At 43.6% G+C, this 18738-nt stretch overlaps 1 protein-coding gene across 9 annotated transcripts in view; it reads left to right on the top strand.

The window, feature by feature from the left end:
• The window catches only part of Iqch (IQ motif containing H), a 182362-nt gene that overhangs the window by 63871 nt on the left and 99753 nt on the right, over positions 1 to 18738 (top strand). For 6 of the 9 annotated variants that reach the window (XM_076925732.1, XM_076925733.1, XM_076925735.1 and 3 more), the window contains 3 exons: positions 7065 to 7141; positions 8602 to 8640; positions 17746 to 18297. In XM_076925732.1, coding sequence (XP_076781847.1) covers positions 7065 to 7141; positions 8602 to 8640; positions 17746 to 18297 — 668 coding nt within the window. Of the gene's footprint in view, positions 1 to 7064; positions 7142 to 8136; positions 8270 to 8601; positions 8641 to 14960; positions 15049 to 17745; positions 18298 to 18738 lie in introns of those variants that run through there. The other 3 variants (XM_076925737.1, XM_076925736.1, XR_013107660.1) reach the window with 3 other exon arrangements.

Genomic DNA, 18738 nt, shown 5'->3' with positions numbered 1-18738 from the left:
ACATGTGTATGCAGGTGCACATGTTCATATGCAAAGGCTACTTTGTTTGCTGAGGCAGGGCCTCCCACTGAACACAGAGCTACATGCTTCCAGTGAGTCTAGCTGGCCACCTTGCTCAGGAGAGCCGCCGTCTCTGTTTCTTGAGTCCTGGGATTATGGGTGGCCACCTCCCTGACTTGTATGAGTTCTAAGGATCTGAACTCCCACTATCCTGCTTGCTGAGCAAGTGGTTTTTTCCCCCCCAACCCCCAGAACTATGTTCTCAGTTTCTGTGTCTGCCTTTTGATGATGCAATGCTGTTTTAGTTACTGTGCTTCTGGAGTATAGTTTGAAGTCAAGTATTATGATAATTCTACAATTGGTAGTTTTGCTTAGATTTTTTTAGGGTTCTTTTGTGCTTTTATATGCATTGTAGGTATGCATATACCTACCTCTGTGAAGAATGTTATTGTAATTTTTTTCATTTCTTTTTACTTTCTATTATTTTATTCTTTAACTTTTTAATTGATTCTTTGTGAATTTTATATCAGGCACCACAATCCTGCTTGTCTCCCTATCCCTTCATATCTGACGTCTGCCTTTACAACCTCCCCCCAAAAGAAAGTAAAAATAAGAGACAAGCAAACAGAAAACAAAACAACAACAAAAACATCTTGTCCACTTATCAGTGAGTGCATAGCATGTGTGTTCTTTTGTGACCGAGTTACCTCACTCAGGATGATATTTTCTAGTTCCATCCATTTGCCTGAGAATTTCATGAAGTCATTGTTTTTAATAGCTGAGTAGTACTCCATTGTGTAAATGTACCACATTTTCTGTATCCATTCCTCTGCTGAAGGACATCTGGGTTCTTTCCAGCTTCTGGCTGTTATAAATAAGGCTGCAATGAACATAGTGGGGCATGTGTCCATATTACATGTTGGAACATCTTCTGGGTATATGCCTAGGAGTGGTATAGCTGGGTCCTCAGGTAATATTATGTTCAATTTTCTGAGGAACCACTAGACTGATTTCTAGAGTGGTTGTACCAGCTTGCAATCCCACCAACAATGGAGGAGTGTTCTTCTTTCTCCCAAAATTTCAGAATACCCAAGATTCAATTTACAGATCATATGAAGCCCAAGAAGAAGGAAAACCAAAGTGTGGGTGCTTCAGTGCTTCTTAGAAGGGGGAACAAAATACCCACAGGAGGAAAAATGAAGACAAAGTGTGGGGCAGAGACTGAAGGAAATGCCATCCAGAAACTGCCCCACCTAGGATCCATCCAAACAGACACCAAACGGACACTATTTTGGATGCTGGGAAGTGCTTGCTGACAGGAGCCTGATATAGCTATCTCCTGAGAGACTCTGCCAGAGCCTGACAAATACAGAGGTGGATGCTCGCAGGCAACAATTAGACTGAGTGCAGGGTCCCAGACTGAGGAGTTGGAGAAGGGACTAAAGGAGCTGAGGGGGTTTGCAGCTCTGTGTGGGAAGCAACTGGCCAGAACCCCTCTTGGAGCTCCTGGGGACTGGACCACCAACCAAAAAGTACACATAGAAGGACCCATGGCTCCAGCCACATATATGGCAGAGGATGGCCTTGGTGGACATAAGTGCAAGGAGCGGCCCTTGGGCCTAAGGGTGTTTGATGCCCCAGTGTAGGGGAACAGCTGACAGGAAGATAGGAATGAGTGGGTGGGTGGGGAGTACCCTCATAGAGGCAGGGAGAGAGAGGATGGGATAGGGGGTTTCCAAAGGAGAGACCTGGAAAGGGGAAAACATTTGAAATGTAAATAAAGAAAGTATCCAATTAAAAAAATGTATAATTTCAAAAGAAAAAAATATCTTGCCGTGGAAGCTACAGTATGTCACACAATATACCCTTTAGTCTACACATATTTACCTGGAAGTGTTCATTGTAATGAGCCATTGGTCTGCTTCAAGACTTCTGGCTACTACTACACCATCTATACTGGATCCTCACTGGGATTCCTCTCAGATACCTGGTGTTGCCCTGGGTCAAGGAGATCCTGAAGCTTTGGATCTATGGGACCGGACTGGACCGGACTGGACCGAACTGCTCCAGCACTTCATAGATGGGGTGGGTGTTGGGGTGAACCAACTCAAAGCCCTGCATCTGGGCCTGGGTGATAGCTGAGTTGGTCAGCTCACTGGCTGTCCAGCATGCACCCCCAGGGCAAACTCTCCAGCACTGCCCCCTGTTAACTCACCCGAGTGCCACATTCTGCAGGAGGCTGGGCCAGCTCTCCCATGCTCATTCATGCCCTTGGAGCTGGCTCACCAGTGTTCACTACCAGGGCCAGTTTTGCTGTGCTGCCCAGGTGAGGTGCAGGACCTGCTCTCCCAAGTACACAGCTGCTGAGGGGTGGGGCCAGCTCTGCACAGCTCTCGGCCATCAGCACGGTTCCACGCGGCAGCCCAGAGCAGGAATGTCCAAATGGCCTTTGGTGATAATATGGGCCATAGACATCAACACAGATCCTCCTACTTCTTCTGCACAGCTACAGACCCAGACATGGCTCTCAGCAGCAGCACCAGCTGGGATTTCACCATGGCCTCAGGTGGCAGCACAGGCTACTCACATCAGACCGTTCCTCTCCATCTTCACATCCCCAGTTCCACGTCTCTTCACTGTGCTCAAACCTGTCTGCTGCTCCTCCGCTCCCATCTCTCTACCACATGCTTGCACACTGTAGTGGCTCCCACTAGGCCTCTATGTTGCTGGAACTTTGATGGAGATTGCACTGAATCCATAAATCACTTTGGTAATATGGCCATTTTAACAGTGTTAATTCTGCTGGGTTTTGTTTTGTTTTGACTAGTATAAATGGAATTGGTTTTCTGACTTTTTTTTTTTTTTTTCAATGATCTGTTGTTGGGATCTGGAAAAGCTACTGGATTATGTATGTTGATTTAGTAGCTTGCTACTTGTTGAACATTTTTTTATCATAACAAGAATCTTCTGGTAGACTCTTTTAAGTATATGGTCATATCTGAAATTATTTGCCTTTCTTCACTTCCTAATAGCATCTCTTTTCTTTCTTTCTCTTGCCTCTCTGCTCTGGATAAGAATGCAAACACTACACAGAGTGAGAAAGGGAAGAGTCGGCTCCTGTCTCATTTCTGACTTAGAGTTTTCTTCTATTCCTTGTAGCATTCGACCATATGTAGCCTCCTATAGGTCGCCTATATGTAGCCTCCATTTTGTTTAGGTGTGATCACTTTTCCTAGTTTCTTCAGAGCTTTTACCATGAAAAGATGTTGAACTTTGTCCAAAGCCTTTTCTGTATGTTTTGAAATAATTATAGGATTTTTATCTGATTCTGTGTATATGCAGTATTACATTTATTATATGCATGTGTTAAGCCATGTTTGCATCCCTGGGACGAATCTGTCTTGATCGTGATATGGGTTCTTTTTAATGTGTTGTTGGATTCAGTTGAAACTTATAGCAGTAATTACCTACTTATTGCCAAGTAATCCTTCATGTTAGCATGCTACAGCCATGACCTGTCAAAGGATGGGGCTGTTTCAAGCTTTCCCCCGTTATGAGGCAGCTATGTCAACATTAACGTGCAGGCATTGTATGGCGCACGTGCTCTTATCTCTTTAGAGTGATGCCTGGGCTTGTGACTGCTGGATCTTATTGGACTTTCATGTCTGTCTCATCCACTCACAACTACATTTGTACCAGGAAGTGGTTTTGGTTCAGCCATCAAAGATAATTTTTAGATGCAAAAAGAAAAGGAACGTCTCTTACTTGTGCTGATATTCATTCTCTGTGTCCTTTGCTTTCTCATCGTCCGTGTGTTCCTTCAGCATTCCCTTCCTGTGTAGTTCTTTTAGATTCTGGATACGAGTGATAGTGTTTTGATTTTTCTTTCATCTGGGAATGGGTTGAGTTCCCATCTTTTTTCCTAAAAAATTTTTTCTTTAAAACTGCTTATTAAAAATGTGATTATTTTTATTTTTTTTTAATGTGCATTGGTGTGTGTGTGTGTGTGTGTTTCATTCAAATGATCCTTTATCCCCTAGAACTGAAGTCACAGACAGTTGTGAGCTACCAAGTGGGTGCTAGGAATTGGGACCTCTGGAAGAGCAGCCAGTGCTCCCAACTGCTGGGCCATCTCTCCAGCCCCAAAGGAAGTTGTTTTTGAGCATATGTGATTCTGGTTGCCATGTTTTCTTGATCTTAGCACTTGAAGGAAACGGGCCACACCTTGCTTTTTTCAGCCTCTGACTAGAAATCCACTGACAGTGAATGTGTTCCCCTGTGGGTAAAGTAGTCCTTTCCTTCACCTGCTTTCAACATTTTATTCTCTGTTTTTAGTTTTCAGAGTTTCTTACTGTGCTGTATGCTGCCTTGGGATTCCTTGGCTTTTTCCCACTTCCACTTGCCATAGCCTCTTAAACCTGTGGGCTTTTATTTTACCAGATTCAGCATGCTTGCAGCCATTATTTCTCCTCTGCAGTCTCCTTCTGTATCTTCTCTTCCTTGGGAAAGCAATGGCGTAGATGCAGGCTCCCTCATGTAGTCCCACGGGTCTCTGGGCTCTGTTCACTTCTGTTCGCTCTGCCTTCAGTTCTCAGGTTGGGTGATCTCTGTTATAGTTTCCAAATCACTGATTCCTTTGTCTGTGTCTTTGAACTTAGGTTATTGAAGTTTTAACTTTTTTCATTTTCTTTTCATACATTCTAATTCTTTGTAGAGATTTTGTATGTTTTTTTAATTTGTTTTATGTGTGTTCGTAATTGCTTACAGGTACATTTTTATGAAGGCTGTTTCATGATGTATGATTGTTCTAATGTTCATGTATAATTTTTGATCTTATGTGATACTGACCTAAGCTCCTCCCTCATAATGTTTTTCTCACATTTTTATTTAGAAGATACATAAAATGTCACATGTTAAAGGACAGTGTTATATTTTGATACATATATGCATTGCATAATGTTTAAACCACGTTGAACACATTTGTCTCCCCAAACATCTCTCATTTCTATATGATAGAAACTTTTAAATTACTTTCCTGTAGACCTTCAACGTATCTGGAACATTATTGTCTACTGTCACGATACTGTTTGAAATAGCATAGTAAAACGTACTGTTTTTAACCAACTCTGTGCTGGCCAATTTCCTACCAACTTGACACAGGCTAGAATTATTTGGGAAAGAGGCCTCTCAATTGAGAAAATATCTTCATAAGATTTGCCTGTGGGCAAGTCTGTGGGGCATTGTTTTGATTAGTGGTTGACGTGAGAAGGCCCAGACCATTGTCAGTCGTACATCCTAAGTGGGTGAAACTGTATCAAAAAGCAGGCTGAGCAAGCCTTGGGGAGCAAGCCAGTGGGCAGCACTCCTCCATGGCCTCTGCATCAGCTCTTGACTCAAGTTCCTGCCCTGAATTCCCTGGATAATGGACCACAAGCTATTCTGCTGAAATAACCCCTTTCCTCCCCATGTTGCTTTGGATCAGAGTGTTCTACCACAGCAGTCGAAATCTAAGAGACTGTGATTCATCCGCACTCTCCCCATCTTCCCTCTTACTCTCCAGCTTTGTTACCCGCCCACTCTGCTCTCAGCCTCTGTGAAATTAACCTAGCTAGAGTTCACATATGATCATCGATCATATGGTAGTTCTATTTTTAATTCTCGTGAAACTTCTATTTTCCATAATTTATGTTTCCATTGATAGGGCTTAACATGGGTGACACCATTTTATCTTTTGTAACCAATGAGTTGCTTTCAAGGCTACAGTGGGATTCAATTCCTTTAATGGACATACCCATGCAGAAAAAAAAAAAAACAAAAACAAAAAACAAACCTATGATTGAAGTCTTCTGAATTTGCAGTGTCGCACCAGGCTGCTTTAGACAACATGCGTCTTCCCTGCTCTTATTTGGAAACGTTCTGCCCACAACCTGACCAGCTAACCTCAAGCCTGCCCCTGTCCTGTTCCCTAGAAATCTCTGTAACCTGAGTGCAGCCCTGCAGATGTGATAGCAGCCCTGCCCAGCGGCACCAGGTTACGTTCCCCCGCCTTATTTTCTGTCGCCCACAGACGGGTGTGTGAGAGCGTTGTGTGGGGTTGGTGGGTACTGTGGTGCGCTGGACAGCACAATGGTGAACGGACACAGGGAGACTTGCTAGAAGCCAGGGGAACCAGAGACTGTGTTAGACTGGGCCAGATGCAACAGACAGATCCCTTGTGTGGGAAGTTTTGATGCTCTGAAATTCTTGCTACTTTTAAAATGACGCTTGGAAAGATTCCTTGTAGCCCAGCTCCGGGGCTGAGAAACCGAGTCTTCCAAGTTGTACCTTGCTATCATTTATTAAGTGTTGTTCAATGTCAGTTGGGGTTTTTCAAAGACTGTGGTTATAGAACTGACAGAAGAGAGGCTTGAGTTGGAGGACCTGGGATGGAAGAAGACTCACTTGTTTGGATTTAACCGTTTAAGTAAATCATTTTCTTGGTAAGAACAATGACAGAGTGTTCTCGCCCACAACGCCAGGCTGGAGCTATCTGCAAAGCGTAGCTGAGTCCGCTGCCAGGCAGCAGGACAGATGTGACTGCGTGTTGTTGCCTATAGGCTAATTAATCTCAAAAATAATCTTTATGGTGTCATTCACCATATCAGTTCTCCCAAGTCAGTTTAATTTTTAGTCATCTTTTTAATAGCTACCCAATAAAATAATCCATCTTATGCAACTATATTAATTCTCTTGTATATAAACTTGGGAATCTGGCTAATTAAGAGAGTCTTCTTTCAAGAGATAGATTTTCCTCTCTACTCTTCCTGCCTTTTAGATCTAGCTTTCCTCTAGGTATTTTGTACAAGGTGGGCTGACCTTGTGTTCTAAAGAAGCAGTTGCCTGATCATAGATTTCGCTTTGGAGACAAGAATCCCAGTGGTGTCATAGAATGGGTACAGGAAATGCAGGTACTTAGCACACAGTGGATGCCAGCCATCTGACTTTCAAGCTGAACCCTATAGGATGCACCAATGGCTCAGCCTGTCATTCTGGAAGGAGTAATGTGGTCCTGCCTCTGTCCACAGCCTCCTTTCCTCTCGCTCACAAGCCACGCCTGGTTCCAGAAGAAGTAGAGGAGCCTTACCAGAAAACAAGAGCCAAGGTACTTGTATGTCTAATACAGAAGAAAGCACGCTGCCTGCGTGGTTCTGTGCAACAGACACAGTGTAGAGGTGGTCCTCTCACACAGGAGTGAGCATCATTTCGGCAGCTCTGAGGGAGCATTTTATCCTGTTATGGTCATTATTAGTCTCTGGTGTTATGGATCAAATGCGGGGCCTCTCACATACTAGGCCAGAGCTCACCACTGAACCACACAGTCAACTTCTGCTCTAAAGGAGAATGAATGCACAAGCCAACTCTGCCAAGACCTAGAGGCAGGGCCTAAGATGAGCAGAGCCAGTGCATTATTTGAGATTGCAGGCAAGCGATGAGCTAGCAGCTGCTCAGGGACCAGGAGTCTGGGTACAGTGACTTGCTTTACATCCATACCTACATCTGTAGTGTATACAGTGTGTCACTGAGAGGTGTTTGCCAGATCCCATTTGTCCTCCAGGTTTTCACAGAAAACCACAGTAGAGAAGAGGACAGAGACCGTATTCTCTAACATTAGTCCCCCACACGACAGTGTAATTCACTCTCCTGAAGATGTCCCCAGTTTAAAGGGGCTGGGCCTTTTTGTAGGTTGTTTTCTCATTTTAAGGACCACTGACAGATTTAGGATAATTAAAACTTTTCTCCATCGAAAGGAGACATCTGGCAGTACTTGTGTTTTAAGCTGTTCTTGTGAAAAACAGAAAGGGATTAGAAGCAACTGCAGGGAAACGAACCCCCTCTCTGAGTCTTCTACCTGTCCTCCCTGCCTGTGGTGTCCAGACATCCTCAGGAGGAGCTAGGTGCCTTTTCCACATTGGTGGCCGTTTCCCCTTAAGAGATTGCCAGGCTGCTTATGGAATAGCATGTCATGTGACAACCCAGTTGCCATGGCAAATATTTGTGTTTCATGAAAACACGTGGGTAAAAAATAAAATCGATGCAAATGGCCAAATCCCAAGAGAGACAGGCCTTCGGGCGGTGCTTGGCCTGCACCACTATTGTTCCAGATTCAGCTGTTTAACAGGCTGTGAGCGGCCCATGGGCTGATAACGTGCATAATGTGGCCAGGCCCGGGCACCTGTTTAGATTCTCACTCCGAGTACTCAGCTCTGTTCTATACAGAACAAATCTACAGGTAACACACATATCATAGTGAGTTTTTAGCCAGTGAGCAGTTTGCCTCAAAAAAAAAAAAATGTCTTTTCTAAATGCTGATTGGCTCTGGCATTATGTCCTTCTGTTGACTTGCAAAGGCTCTCCCTGTTAAAAGCAGTAAGATTTAAAGGCTGTGGCTTCAAGTTGGTACATCTGCAAACTGTGTGGGTAGGGGTGGGTAGGGAACAGCGGGCCCAGTGGGGGAAGGGAAGGAAGGCAAGGAGTGACCAGGACTCTGAGCCTTCTATTTGTTTTGTAAAACTGCCCATGAGAGTCATTTTAATTTAAACGGTATCTCATTCTTCATTGTAGGGGAAAGCCAGAAGGTCAGGAGGACAGCCCAGGAGGAAGGTCTGTAATTTGTGTGACTAGTTGGAATTTGGGATTTGTCACCTGATGTCCCTTTCTTTTGCTTCAGGGCAAAAGTATGGGAGGCCGCTTGACAGCTGGAGTTGGCAGCAAAAGTTCTTTTCCCTTCTTTATAAAAGAAATTAGACCATGGTTTAAAAAAAAAAAATTGTGGTTTGGGGAAAGTGAAAAACATCCCTTTGCTCTCTGTGAGGACTGAATCATGTCACTGCCCAAACAAATGATGTCTCATCCTCAAAGTGTGGCTGAATTGTATGTTTCTAGCATCAAAGATTCTCATTTAAGAGTATATTTACAAGGAAGCAAGATGTCAGAATGTAGTAGTTTATTGGCATGTGCTGACCTGTACACATGGACATGTGCTTACACAAACGTGTATGAATGTGTATGGACACGTACTACTGAATTTGTAAAGTAGGACGGGGAGATAGAATTTAAAGTTAAACTGTTCTTGACAACCAAGGCAATAACAACAACAAACCCCCCCACCCCCCAAAATATGGAAAAGTGAAACCGTCCCCACAGTATGGCAAGCACACTCCTGTAAGCTCTGTCCCAGCAGGGCCGTGCACTAGCAGGAAAACCCTGCACTTGAGATATGCTGTGCTCCCTGTCACCCAGGAGTGCCTCCTTTCAAGGAGGGATCTGTCTTCTCCCGGTGCCCAGTGCTGGTGCAGTAAGGCTGGATCTGCAACGGTGGCTGCAGACCGACAGTCCTTCTGACCCAGACACACTGCTCCCGGCTTTGACGCAGTAGGTAGGAGCTCTCAGTGTGCACACATTGTCAGCTCTACTCTGTACCTAGAAAAGAGAATGTGCATGAAGAGCCCCGGAGCTTTATTTATTCTAGAACACTTGGAAGCCACTCATGTGGCTTCAGCGTGTCCCGTGTGCATGGCATGATGTGTCCCCTATGCCCACTGAACAGAACGTCTGTGCTGTCACTGCCCCTGGCTATCCAGAGGCAAAGGGCAGTATGAGGCCTATATCCCAGGTTAGCTCTTTCCTAGGGGCCAGCTTTCCAGATATTACTAGTAGTGTAACTGCAGTGCTAACCTGCACTGGTGCCGGCTCTGCGCTGGTCTCTGGTGCTGACCTTCAGGGGGCTGCCTCCCCTGTGTTCACATCTCCAGGTGGTAGGTGCTGCTATTCTCATATGCTTAGGAGGAATTAGAGAGAGAGGGAGAGGGAGAGAGGGAGAGAGGGAGAGAGAGAGAGAGAGAGAGAGAGAGAGAGAGAGAGAGAGAGAGAGAGGTCATCCAAGATAGATGACAGAGCTGGTACAGGGAAGTGATTGTTTGACTTCCAAACCCAAGAGCATGAGAAACCTCCAAATGTCAGTCATTCACAGTGGTAACCCTTCTAAAATGTGTCCCGTCTCCTATCCAGTGTGCTTGATGCTTTCTCCTCCCAGTGCCAAATGCTTGAGTGATGGGTTTGTCTTTGCTGTCTTCCTTATCCGATAGCAGGTGTCCTGTCTGTTGTCCTGTCTGCTTTTGTCAGCTTCAATCTAGATAGCCTGCTCTGTTCTCTAGATACATTAAACAGTTAGTCCAAGACTGCTGGGCGTGGTGAGGCCTGTCTGTAATTCCAGCATTAGGGAAGCTGGGGCGAGGGTGATTTGTTTCTTAATCACGTGTATATTCTTAGTTTCTTTAGTATCTTTCCAGTATATTCTTGTAATCTTTTCAGTAGAAAACTTAATATTTTATGGATACATTGACTGTCAGATTTTTTTGTTAGACAACTTGGGCAGCATTGAATCTTTCACTGCTTTGATCTGTCCCCATTTCCTTTTATATATATAATATTTTATATTAAATATATAATTATTTTATATTTAATATAATACATTTTATATATTTATTTTAAATTTTAAATTAAAATATATTTAAATTAATATTTTAATTTAAAATTTAAATGTAAATTTTATATAATTATTTTAAAAATATAAATATATTATATATGTAAAAGGAAATGAGAACAGATCAAAGCAGTGGCAGGTTCAATGCTGCCCAAGTTGTCTAATATAAATATATAGATTATATATAGAGAGTGAGATAAAAATTTGAATATATATGTATTCAAAGCCAGTTAATGTTTGCCTCTCTCCCCCTCTGCCTCTCTGTCTGTTTATCTCTCTGCCTCTTTGTCTGTCTCTCTACCTTTCTGTTTTTCTATCTTTCTATCACTGCCTCTCTGTCTCCTTGTCTCTTTCCACTCTTCTCTGACTCCTCATATTTCTAACTCTTTGTCTCCCTGTCTGTCTGTCCATACGTCCCTCTGTGTGCATGTGTGTATGTCTCTCTCTTATCTCTGTCTCCTAGTCTCCCTGTCTTCCTGTCTCTCTGCCTCTCTGTCTATCTCTCTGCTTCTCTCTCATGACAGTTTATTTAAGTAAGGGGGGAGGGGCGGAATCCCTAACAGGAGACTGTGTTTCAGAAGCTGTTTTAATTTCCCCATATAAACTGTTCCTCCCACATAAGCATTTTGGCATTAAGCTTTCAAGTAAACTTAATTCTCTGCTTTTACTTGAAAGGTATTTTTCTTTTTCATGGAAGAAGTAATTGATAAAACAAGGAGCTGTATGGATTTCTTCCATAATCGTGTTCATATCACCTGTATATTTATTGCTTATAAATTACCTCATTCATACAGATCAGAGAAGGCGCTAACTTATCAGCAATTTACAATGTAATATTTATTTTTTCCCTTGTCTATTTCACTTAACACACTTTAATGATTACTCATGAAAAAATAAAGTCCAGAAAGGAGAAAAATGCAAAATATGGGAGAATCTGATGCTATCCTAGCCCCTTGGCACTGTGTAAGCCTTGGCATGTTTCTGTGCTCCCATCACACTGTACTTTCTTTAACTTTGATTTTATGTTAATATTTTATCACAAGCTTGTACAAATGTTATTAAAAACTCACTACATAATATTTTGTAATTAAAGATATCCTACAATATTAGTAGCCATTATCATGTTGTTCAACATTAAATTATAAATCTTACCTGATCACAGGACAGCTTTGTGTTATAAACCTAGTCCAAGTGTCTCTGAAGTTAAACTTAAATGTTGACACACAGTGGACCCTCACTGACTTTTTCCCATGCGTTAGACAGTAGACCACAGCAGCAGCAGACGCAGCAGTGAATGAGACAGAATCCTTACCCTCCTGAGACGTCTTTGTTACTGAGGAAAGCAGATGATAGACATCTACTGTAATATCCTAGAATGGTCCATGCCTAGGAAAAATAAAGCAGGATACTCCGAGTTATTGAAAATGCGCCTGAATAGAGCATCGTAAGACTCCTGTAAATGTTCTTTAGTGATCTGTGATAACAGACTTCTCCACACACAGCTTTTCCTGAGGGAAAGTGGAAAGCCAAGCTTCACTTGGGCAGTAATGGTGACCCTGGAAAGCCCAGCTTTCTCCTGTCTCTGCTGGGAAGCTGTGTTTCATCCCAGCTTGCTGTGCTTCCCGCACATACCCCGCAGGCTCACCTCATCCATCATACTGTCCCAAGTGGTCCTTGACTGTGCCACACTTTGTGAGAGTATTTGAAGGGTGTCAGAAAAGCTGAAACCAATGCTGTATTGCAGTGAAGTGCGCCTCTGGAAAAGGGGGTTCACATCTGACTGAAAGCAGACCCCATCCACGGAAAATGCCTCCCTGTCCTCTTATGTTGGACCTTTCGTGTGGATTTGATGGACTGGGTGTTTTGCTCCAGGAGAGCTCACCTAGGCGTGGGCACTTCTCTTTAGACTGGGTTTCAGAGCTGAGGAAGACCTATTTGAGTACAGCACCTTTGAAAGGACTTGCTGGAATTATTCTAGAAAACAGCTGGTGACTCAAGGCTTTTGCCCTTAGTTCCTCTCCATCTGTGTCTCTGGTCATGTACTCCTCTCTGCCTATTCTCCCCTTTGCACGGGCTGTACACTCTGACACAGATCTTCAGGAGCCGGGTCTCACCGTCTAAGGGACTGTCCTGCTCAGGCACACACGTCAGAATTCTTACTCTTGAATTTTCTCAATCCCGCACAGCAGACGGTATGGGTAATTTGTCATCCATTTTTGGTAGGAAGTTGTTACAAATAATTTTCTGTATTAGAAATGGGAAAGAAAAATCTCCCATGTGTTTTTCGTGATCAGTAAGTGCTAGCAGAGGTTGTTTCGTTGACTTCACAGTTTTACTAGCTCCGGGAGTTTGTTTAAGAAGATAATATTAGGTTGAAGATGTGGCTGGGGAGGCATAGCGCTTTGTCTGGCATGCACAGCTCCCTGGGTTGGTCCCCAGTACTGCACAAAACCTGGCATGGTGACAAATCTCAGCATCCAAAAAGTGCTGGCAGCAGGGCCAGGAGTTCAAGGTTACCTTGGCCTCATAGCAAGTTAACTTTGAGGCCACTGCCCAGAGAGGAGCGTCAGAACACGTAAAAGCCAGCGCATGTAGCAGTTCTTCCCTTAGTTCTGTGTGTTTGGGGAATATTTAGGAGTGTGGTCACATCGCTGTCCTGGGGGCTCCACAAAGCAGAGTTAAGATCTCACACAATGCTTTTACCTTCTCTGGGTGTCAGCGTCCCATCTGTGTGACAAGCACTGTGGCAAGGGGAGACACTGGCAAAGCTCTCTGTGAACATCTCCTTTTGCAGATGGTAAAATGATGTCCACAGGGGTAGTGTCTTGCTTGCAGTACCCATCAGGCAGTGGCAGAGCTTGAGTCTGAACCCAGGATAGACGACGTCAGGGCTAAATCTTGTTTCGCTGGGCCCATGACAATCTATAAAGCAAAAGGTAAAGTTAGTGACTTTCCAGACCCCTGTGTTTTAATACAGAACTGTGCTTCTGCTGAGTTCCTAAACCCCAGGTAAGTCCGCAGCTCTCCTCTGAATGCTGTGTCTTTGGAACTGCTCTTGCCCACTGAGGGTCTCATCTGTGTTTTACACAGACATTGACACACTGAGAGCCTTCCCTACAAATAAAGGTCAAGGTCAGACAAAGGACATCTTTGCTCTTTGGGGAATGATGAAGACTTACTTGGGGGAAACTCTTTCCATCCCTCGATCCAAACTCTCATTTAGGATTATACTTGAAGAATTTTCTCAGTGTTTCAGGGAATTATCTACCATCCCTAATGGATGCATTTCGGTGACTGAAAAACTAAACATTGGCTTCTGCAATAGGGAGTGCTGTAGTCTCTCCTTCCAGGCATTGGAATGACTGTCATTCGGTAAAGATGCCTCCATAGCAGATTCCCCAGGTGTCCCACTACTCACCACCAGGAGATCAAGCCTGGAAACAGTAGCACATCAATGTGATATGTCTGTCTGCTCTCCATACATATATGAAAATGAATTTTTTTTCAATTAGAAATTCATCTTGGCTTGGTATGGTGGCACATGCTGATAATTTTTTATAAATGTGTATGCACATGGTTGTTCTGTTTGAATGCATGTCTGGTACCTGCAGAGGGCAGAAGAGGGCATTGGATACCCCGGACCTGGAGTTACAGATAATGGTGAGCCACTCTGTGGGAGTGGGGAATTAAAACTGGATCTTCCAAGTGTTATATTCCTTTAGAATCTAAAGCCATTTCTCCAGTCTTACATGCTTGTAATCTTAGGAATCCAAGAGGGTGAGGCAGGAGGGTTAAGTTTGAGGGCAGACTAGGTTATATAGTGAGATCCCATCTCAAAACAACAGCAACAATAATGAAAAAGAAACTAGTCTAGGGTTGGCAATGCAGCCCAGGGGTAAAGGGTGCACCTAGCATACATAGTCCTGGGTCTGATCCCTGATACAAATCAATCAATCAATCAATCAATCTAGAAATAAGTTCTTTTTCCTGAATGTGTTCTTTGCATCTTTGTAGATGTTATTCCTAAATTTGATAGAACATTTGCAATACTGGCTTCATCCAGTTGCTTTACATCGGGTCTTCCTAACACACCTTGTCTTCATCCTGGCTCCCTCCCCTGTGCTTTAGCTTTAGAATTTCCCCTGAATAACTGCTCCAGAAACTCTAAAAGTTACCTAATTAGTGATTACCCTCCGCAAATGAAAAAGAGCGTTTCCCAGCTAGTTGACTCAGTCAGTTAAGAACAGGATGCCAATAATTAGGCCACAGCTGAAGGCCTGAGCTGGGGGCAGGGGCGGGGTTAGTCTAAAGTGTAGGCATTTCATAAGGGGACATGCGTAGCTGAGTCCCAAGAAAGCGGGGAGGGAATGAGCAGATGTCTCAAGGCAGCCTCTCCAGGAGGAGGAAAACAACCGCTACTTAGTAACACCCAGCAGAAGAGCAGCTCCTTGTCAACAAAAGAGGAAGAAGAAACGGAGGGGTGGGGAACGCAGAGAAGGATACTAGACAGGCTCCTGCAGATGAAGGTAGGACAGGAGGAGGCAACCCCCCCCCCCCCAGGCGTGGTGTGGCCCTTACTCAGGGCTCTTTGCAGCAGGCCGTGAAGCCGTTGTCTTCACCTGCTCACTGCGTCTCACAGTGCTGATGCACTGCTTTAATTTGGGAAGCCTTTCTCTTGAGAGGCATGTCTTTTCTTGCTCTAAGTCTGAAGTGCTCCCATGTGTGGCATTCTCGGTGACAGATGTACTACAGCTATGCATTAGCTGACTCTAAACCCACAGCTTCCTGGCACCTGAGTGGTCCATCTTATGTCCAGGAGCGTGCCTCCTTTGAGAGCAGGTATCTCATCCAAGAAGGTAAAAAGGTATAATCCTTTTGTTCTGAAACAACCCCTGTTAAAGTCTACAACTGCAGTTCACTCAAGGTGATTCTATCAGAAGGTCTAATCCTCGTTCATAGATAACCTGGATCAACCAGCCTGTGGAGAGGCATATTGTCTAAGAGAGACAGAGTCCTTTCCCTTCTGAGCCCCTGGCCCAAACTCTGCTGTGTTATAGATAGGCCCACTTCCTCACTATTCTCCGTAAAAAAGGAGTGTTGAAAGTATCTGAAGATCTTTAAGGAGACAGTTCTCTGGCAAATCACCCATCCACAGCCTTCGCTTCCTGCAGTAGTCTGAGTCTTTGTGACTGGATCAAACCTGTGACTAGCAAGACCAGCCAGCTCCACGCGTGTCCGTCTGCGACCATTCTGCATATCTGTTCCTCACGGATGGGACCCTGCCATTCTCCTCTGAATGCTAACCTTGCACCATCAGAACCCATCGTTGTAGGAAGGCAGAAGTGTGGCCGGCTGCAGGCTCGCTCTTTGATAGCGTGTGCCACCTGCCTTTGACCCAGCCCCACGGGTCACTGTGCCAGCACTAAGGTCTGCTAACGGGAACATTCCTTGTCAAACTCTCTCCTGTCCATTCAAAAGGAAGAAATTTACTTACACCTGTAAAACAATTCACATTCTCTTGCTGCCTTTTTTAGATCAGAAAGAGATAGTTTTGGCTAGAAGACATGCCTTCTAGCAGTTGTTCAGTTAGGAGTCTCCAAGGGCTCAATGCTATTTGGAGTTGGTGTGTAAGGCTAAAGGGACTTTCCCTGTTTCAGACTGAGTACTTAGGATTTTGACCTGACAGTCTATTTTTCTCCTAGAACGTGGGAAAGGAATCTGAAGGTTTTTTTTTATTTTTTTAATTTCTCTGTCTATGTTTGGTTACTGTGTCTTTAGTATAAATCTATGTCTTGTCTTACATTTTCTCTTAGACTCTAAGACTTAGAGGTTTCCTGCCTTGTCCTTATTGGTTACTCAGCTAACAATTATTTGAGACAAAGCATGAGCCAGCGCAGAGTCACAGTAGTTATTGATAAGTAAATTCACCAGTTTCCCCTCTGAGTTTTGTGAAAGGTCTTAAAATTTCAGAGAACAACATAACCATAAATGGGTATATGTATGTTTGATAGATATGTGGCAGATGACTGATCCCTTAAGTCCCTGAGTAAGCAAAGTCACCACAGTAGCTTAGTGCCTTTCTCCTCCCTGCAGAGAGTTCAGGGCAGAAACAGCCATGCTTTCCTCTTCCCTCCCTCCTCTCCTAGGCCATCGGGGACTTTTGGATCCTGGTGTGCACTAACTCTACTGCAACAAGTGCCTGTAACAGAAGCGCAGTGGGTTTTTATTGGCAACATGTCCTTCTTAGTGCTCAGGCTCACGTCTCAGGCCTTGTGGTTGTTAGGTTGCCCATTGGCAGCCCCGGTTTTGTGTTTTATTTTGAGACAGGGTCTCTAAGTTGTGCATGCTGGGCTGGAAGCCACTCTGTGACCCAGGCCAGTCTGATTCATCACCCTTATTCCTCAGCTGCAGCAGTTGGGGTGACAGGCCTATGCCACCAGACCCAGAAGTGAGGATGATGTTACGTTTTTCTATTGTCATCTAAATCTCTTCTGATTTGACTTAGCGTAAACTCATGATGTTTTAAAAATGGAAAAACACTTGTAAAAGGTATCACCCACCATCCCACCCCTAGAGAATTCCTATGGACATTTACACATAAAATAATGTATTTCTCTGTTTTTATGGTTGATGACAAGTTAAAAGGAATCAGCAACATAGTTCTCTAAGACCATGGGTACATAGATAGAAGACAGAATTGTAAGAGGTGAGATATATATAGTGTGTGTGTGTGTATATGTGTGTGTGTATGTACTTGAGACAGGGTCTCTCACTAAGTTGTGCATGCTGGGTTTGAAGTCATTCTAGTTTACATGGAATATATATATATATATATATATATATATATATATATATATATGACACATATGATATATATGATACATATATATATATATCTTTATTGTTAAAATTATAATTTATAAAATGGCTCAAGGAAACAGATTATTATATAGTATAAACAGATTATATATCATCATATATTACATATTATATAGAGAGAAATACTTTTATAGCAGTTTAATAGCTTCTCATAAGATATTCCCCAGGAATGAGTTTTAATGACATTTCTTTGACAAGCCTTATGTACATATGTAAAATCCGTCCTAGCAGACACGCCCTCCCGCCACTGAGTGGTAATTGATAAAATGTTAGTACATATGTATCGATCATACTCTTATAGAGATCATGGGATAGTTTAACTCTGGAAAACTTTCTCTCCTCAGGGTATGAAGATTACTACACCGTCTAAGACTAGGAAATCACCATGGGATTATGTCTTTTCTGTTAATAATGGCTCCGTAGACAGGACAGCCCCAGACTTTTTAGCATTCAAGACACGTTTCAAATTAATCTGGGGGAGTATTTTTTCTTTCCTGGAACAAATTGAGAAATTTCTCAAGGACTACGCAATATCAGAGGCCAAAGTAAAAGGGAGGAGTCTGGTGTCCCTGCTTCCAGAGTTTGAGCTGAAGAACAAACTGACCAGAAGTGATGTTCTGTCTGTGCTGGAGAACCCAGCCCACATCCAGATGCTGCTGAACCTTCCAGGACAGAGGTACAAAGGCCAAGATGGAAAGACAAAGGCTGCCATCAGGATCCAAGCCACGTGGAAAAGTTATAAGGCAAGAAGTTCCTTCATTTCTTATCGCCAGAAGAAGTGGGCCTCAGGTGTGATCGCCCTGGCTTGGCTTTTACACTGCCACAAGACAAGACTAAAGAGGATAGTGAAGGAATCTCGACAGAGACACCTGGACAATTTCCGCATTCGAGCCAAGGTATGCCAGGCTGCCGGCTGTTAAAGCAAGCCTCTTTTCCTAAATATTTCCAATATTCCTAAATATTGAATACCTGCAGTTATCTGTTTCTTTATCTTTCCTTCTCTCTCTGGCCACCCTCAGCATCAGCATCCTGCATAGCTCTCCTCAGTAGAAGATACACAAACTCTGTTTGGGCAGAATATTTTAGCCTCAACCCAGAGCCTGGCCTGTATGTCTGCAAAGTCCGTTACGATTTTTCTGTAAAGGAAAATGCTCCTTGTTTTGACGATGGCAGTTGGGTTGGGAAGTCCATGTTCTACTGCTTTACCTTTCCTACACACACATACCACACGAGTGCGCACACACACACGCACACACACCTTCTGACACTTTAATTTGGTAGGAAAAAGCATCCTCACTTGTCTACGTTGCTGTCACCGCTTTGTCAGAAAGTATTTA

Source organism: Arvicanthis niloticus, chromosome 26 (assembly GCF_011762505.2).
Source record: "Arvicanthis niloticus isolate mArvNil1 chromosome 26, mArvNil1.pat.X, whole genome shotgun sequence".
Lineage (NCBI taxonomy): Eukaryota > Metazoa > Chordata > Mammalia > Rodentia > Muridae > Arvicanthis > Arvicanthis niloticus.
This window is presented reverse-complemented; position numbering and strand designations above follow the sequence as displayed.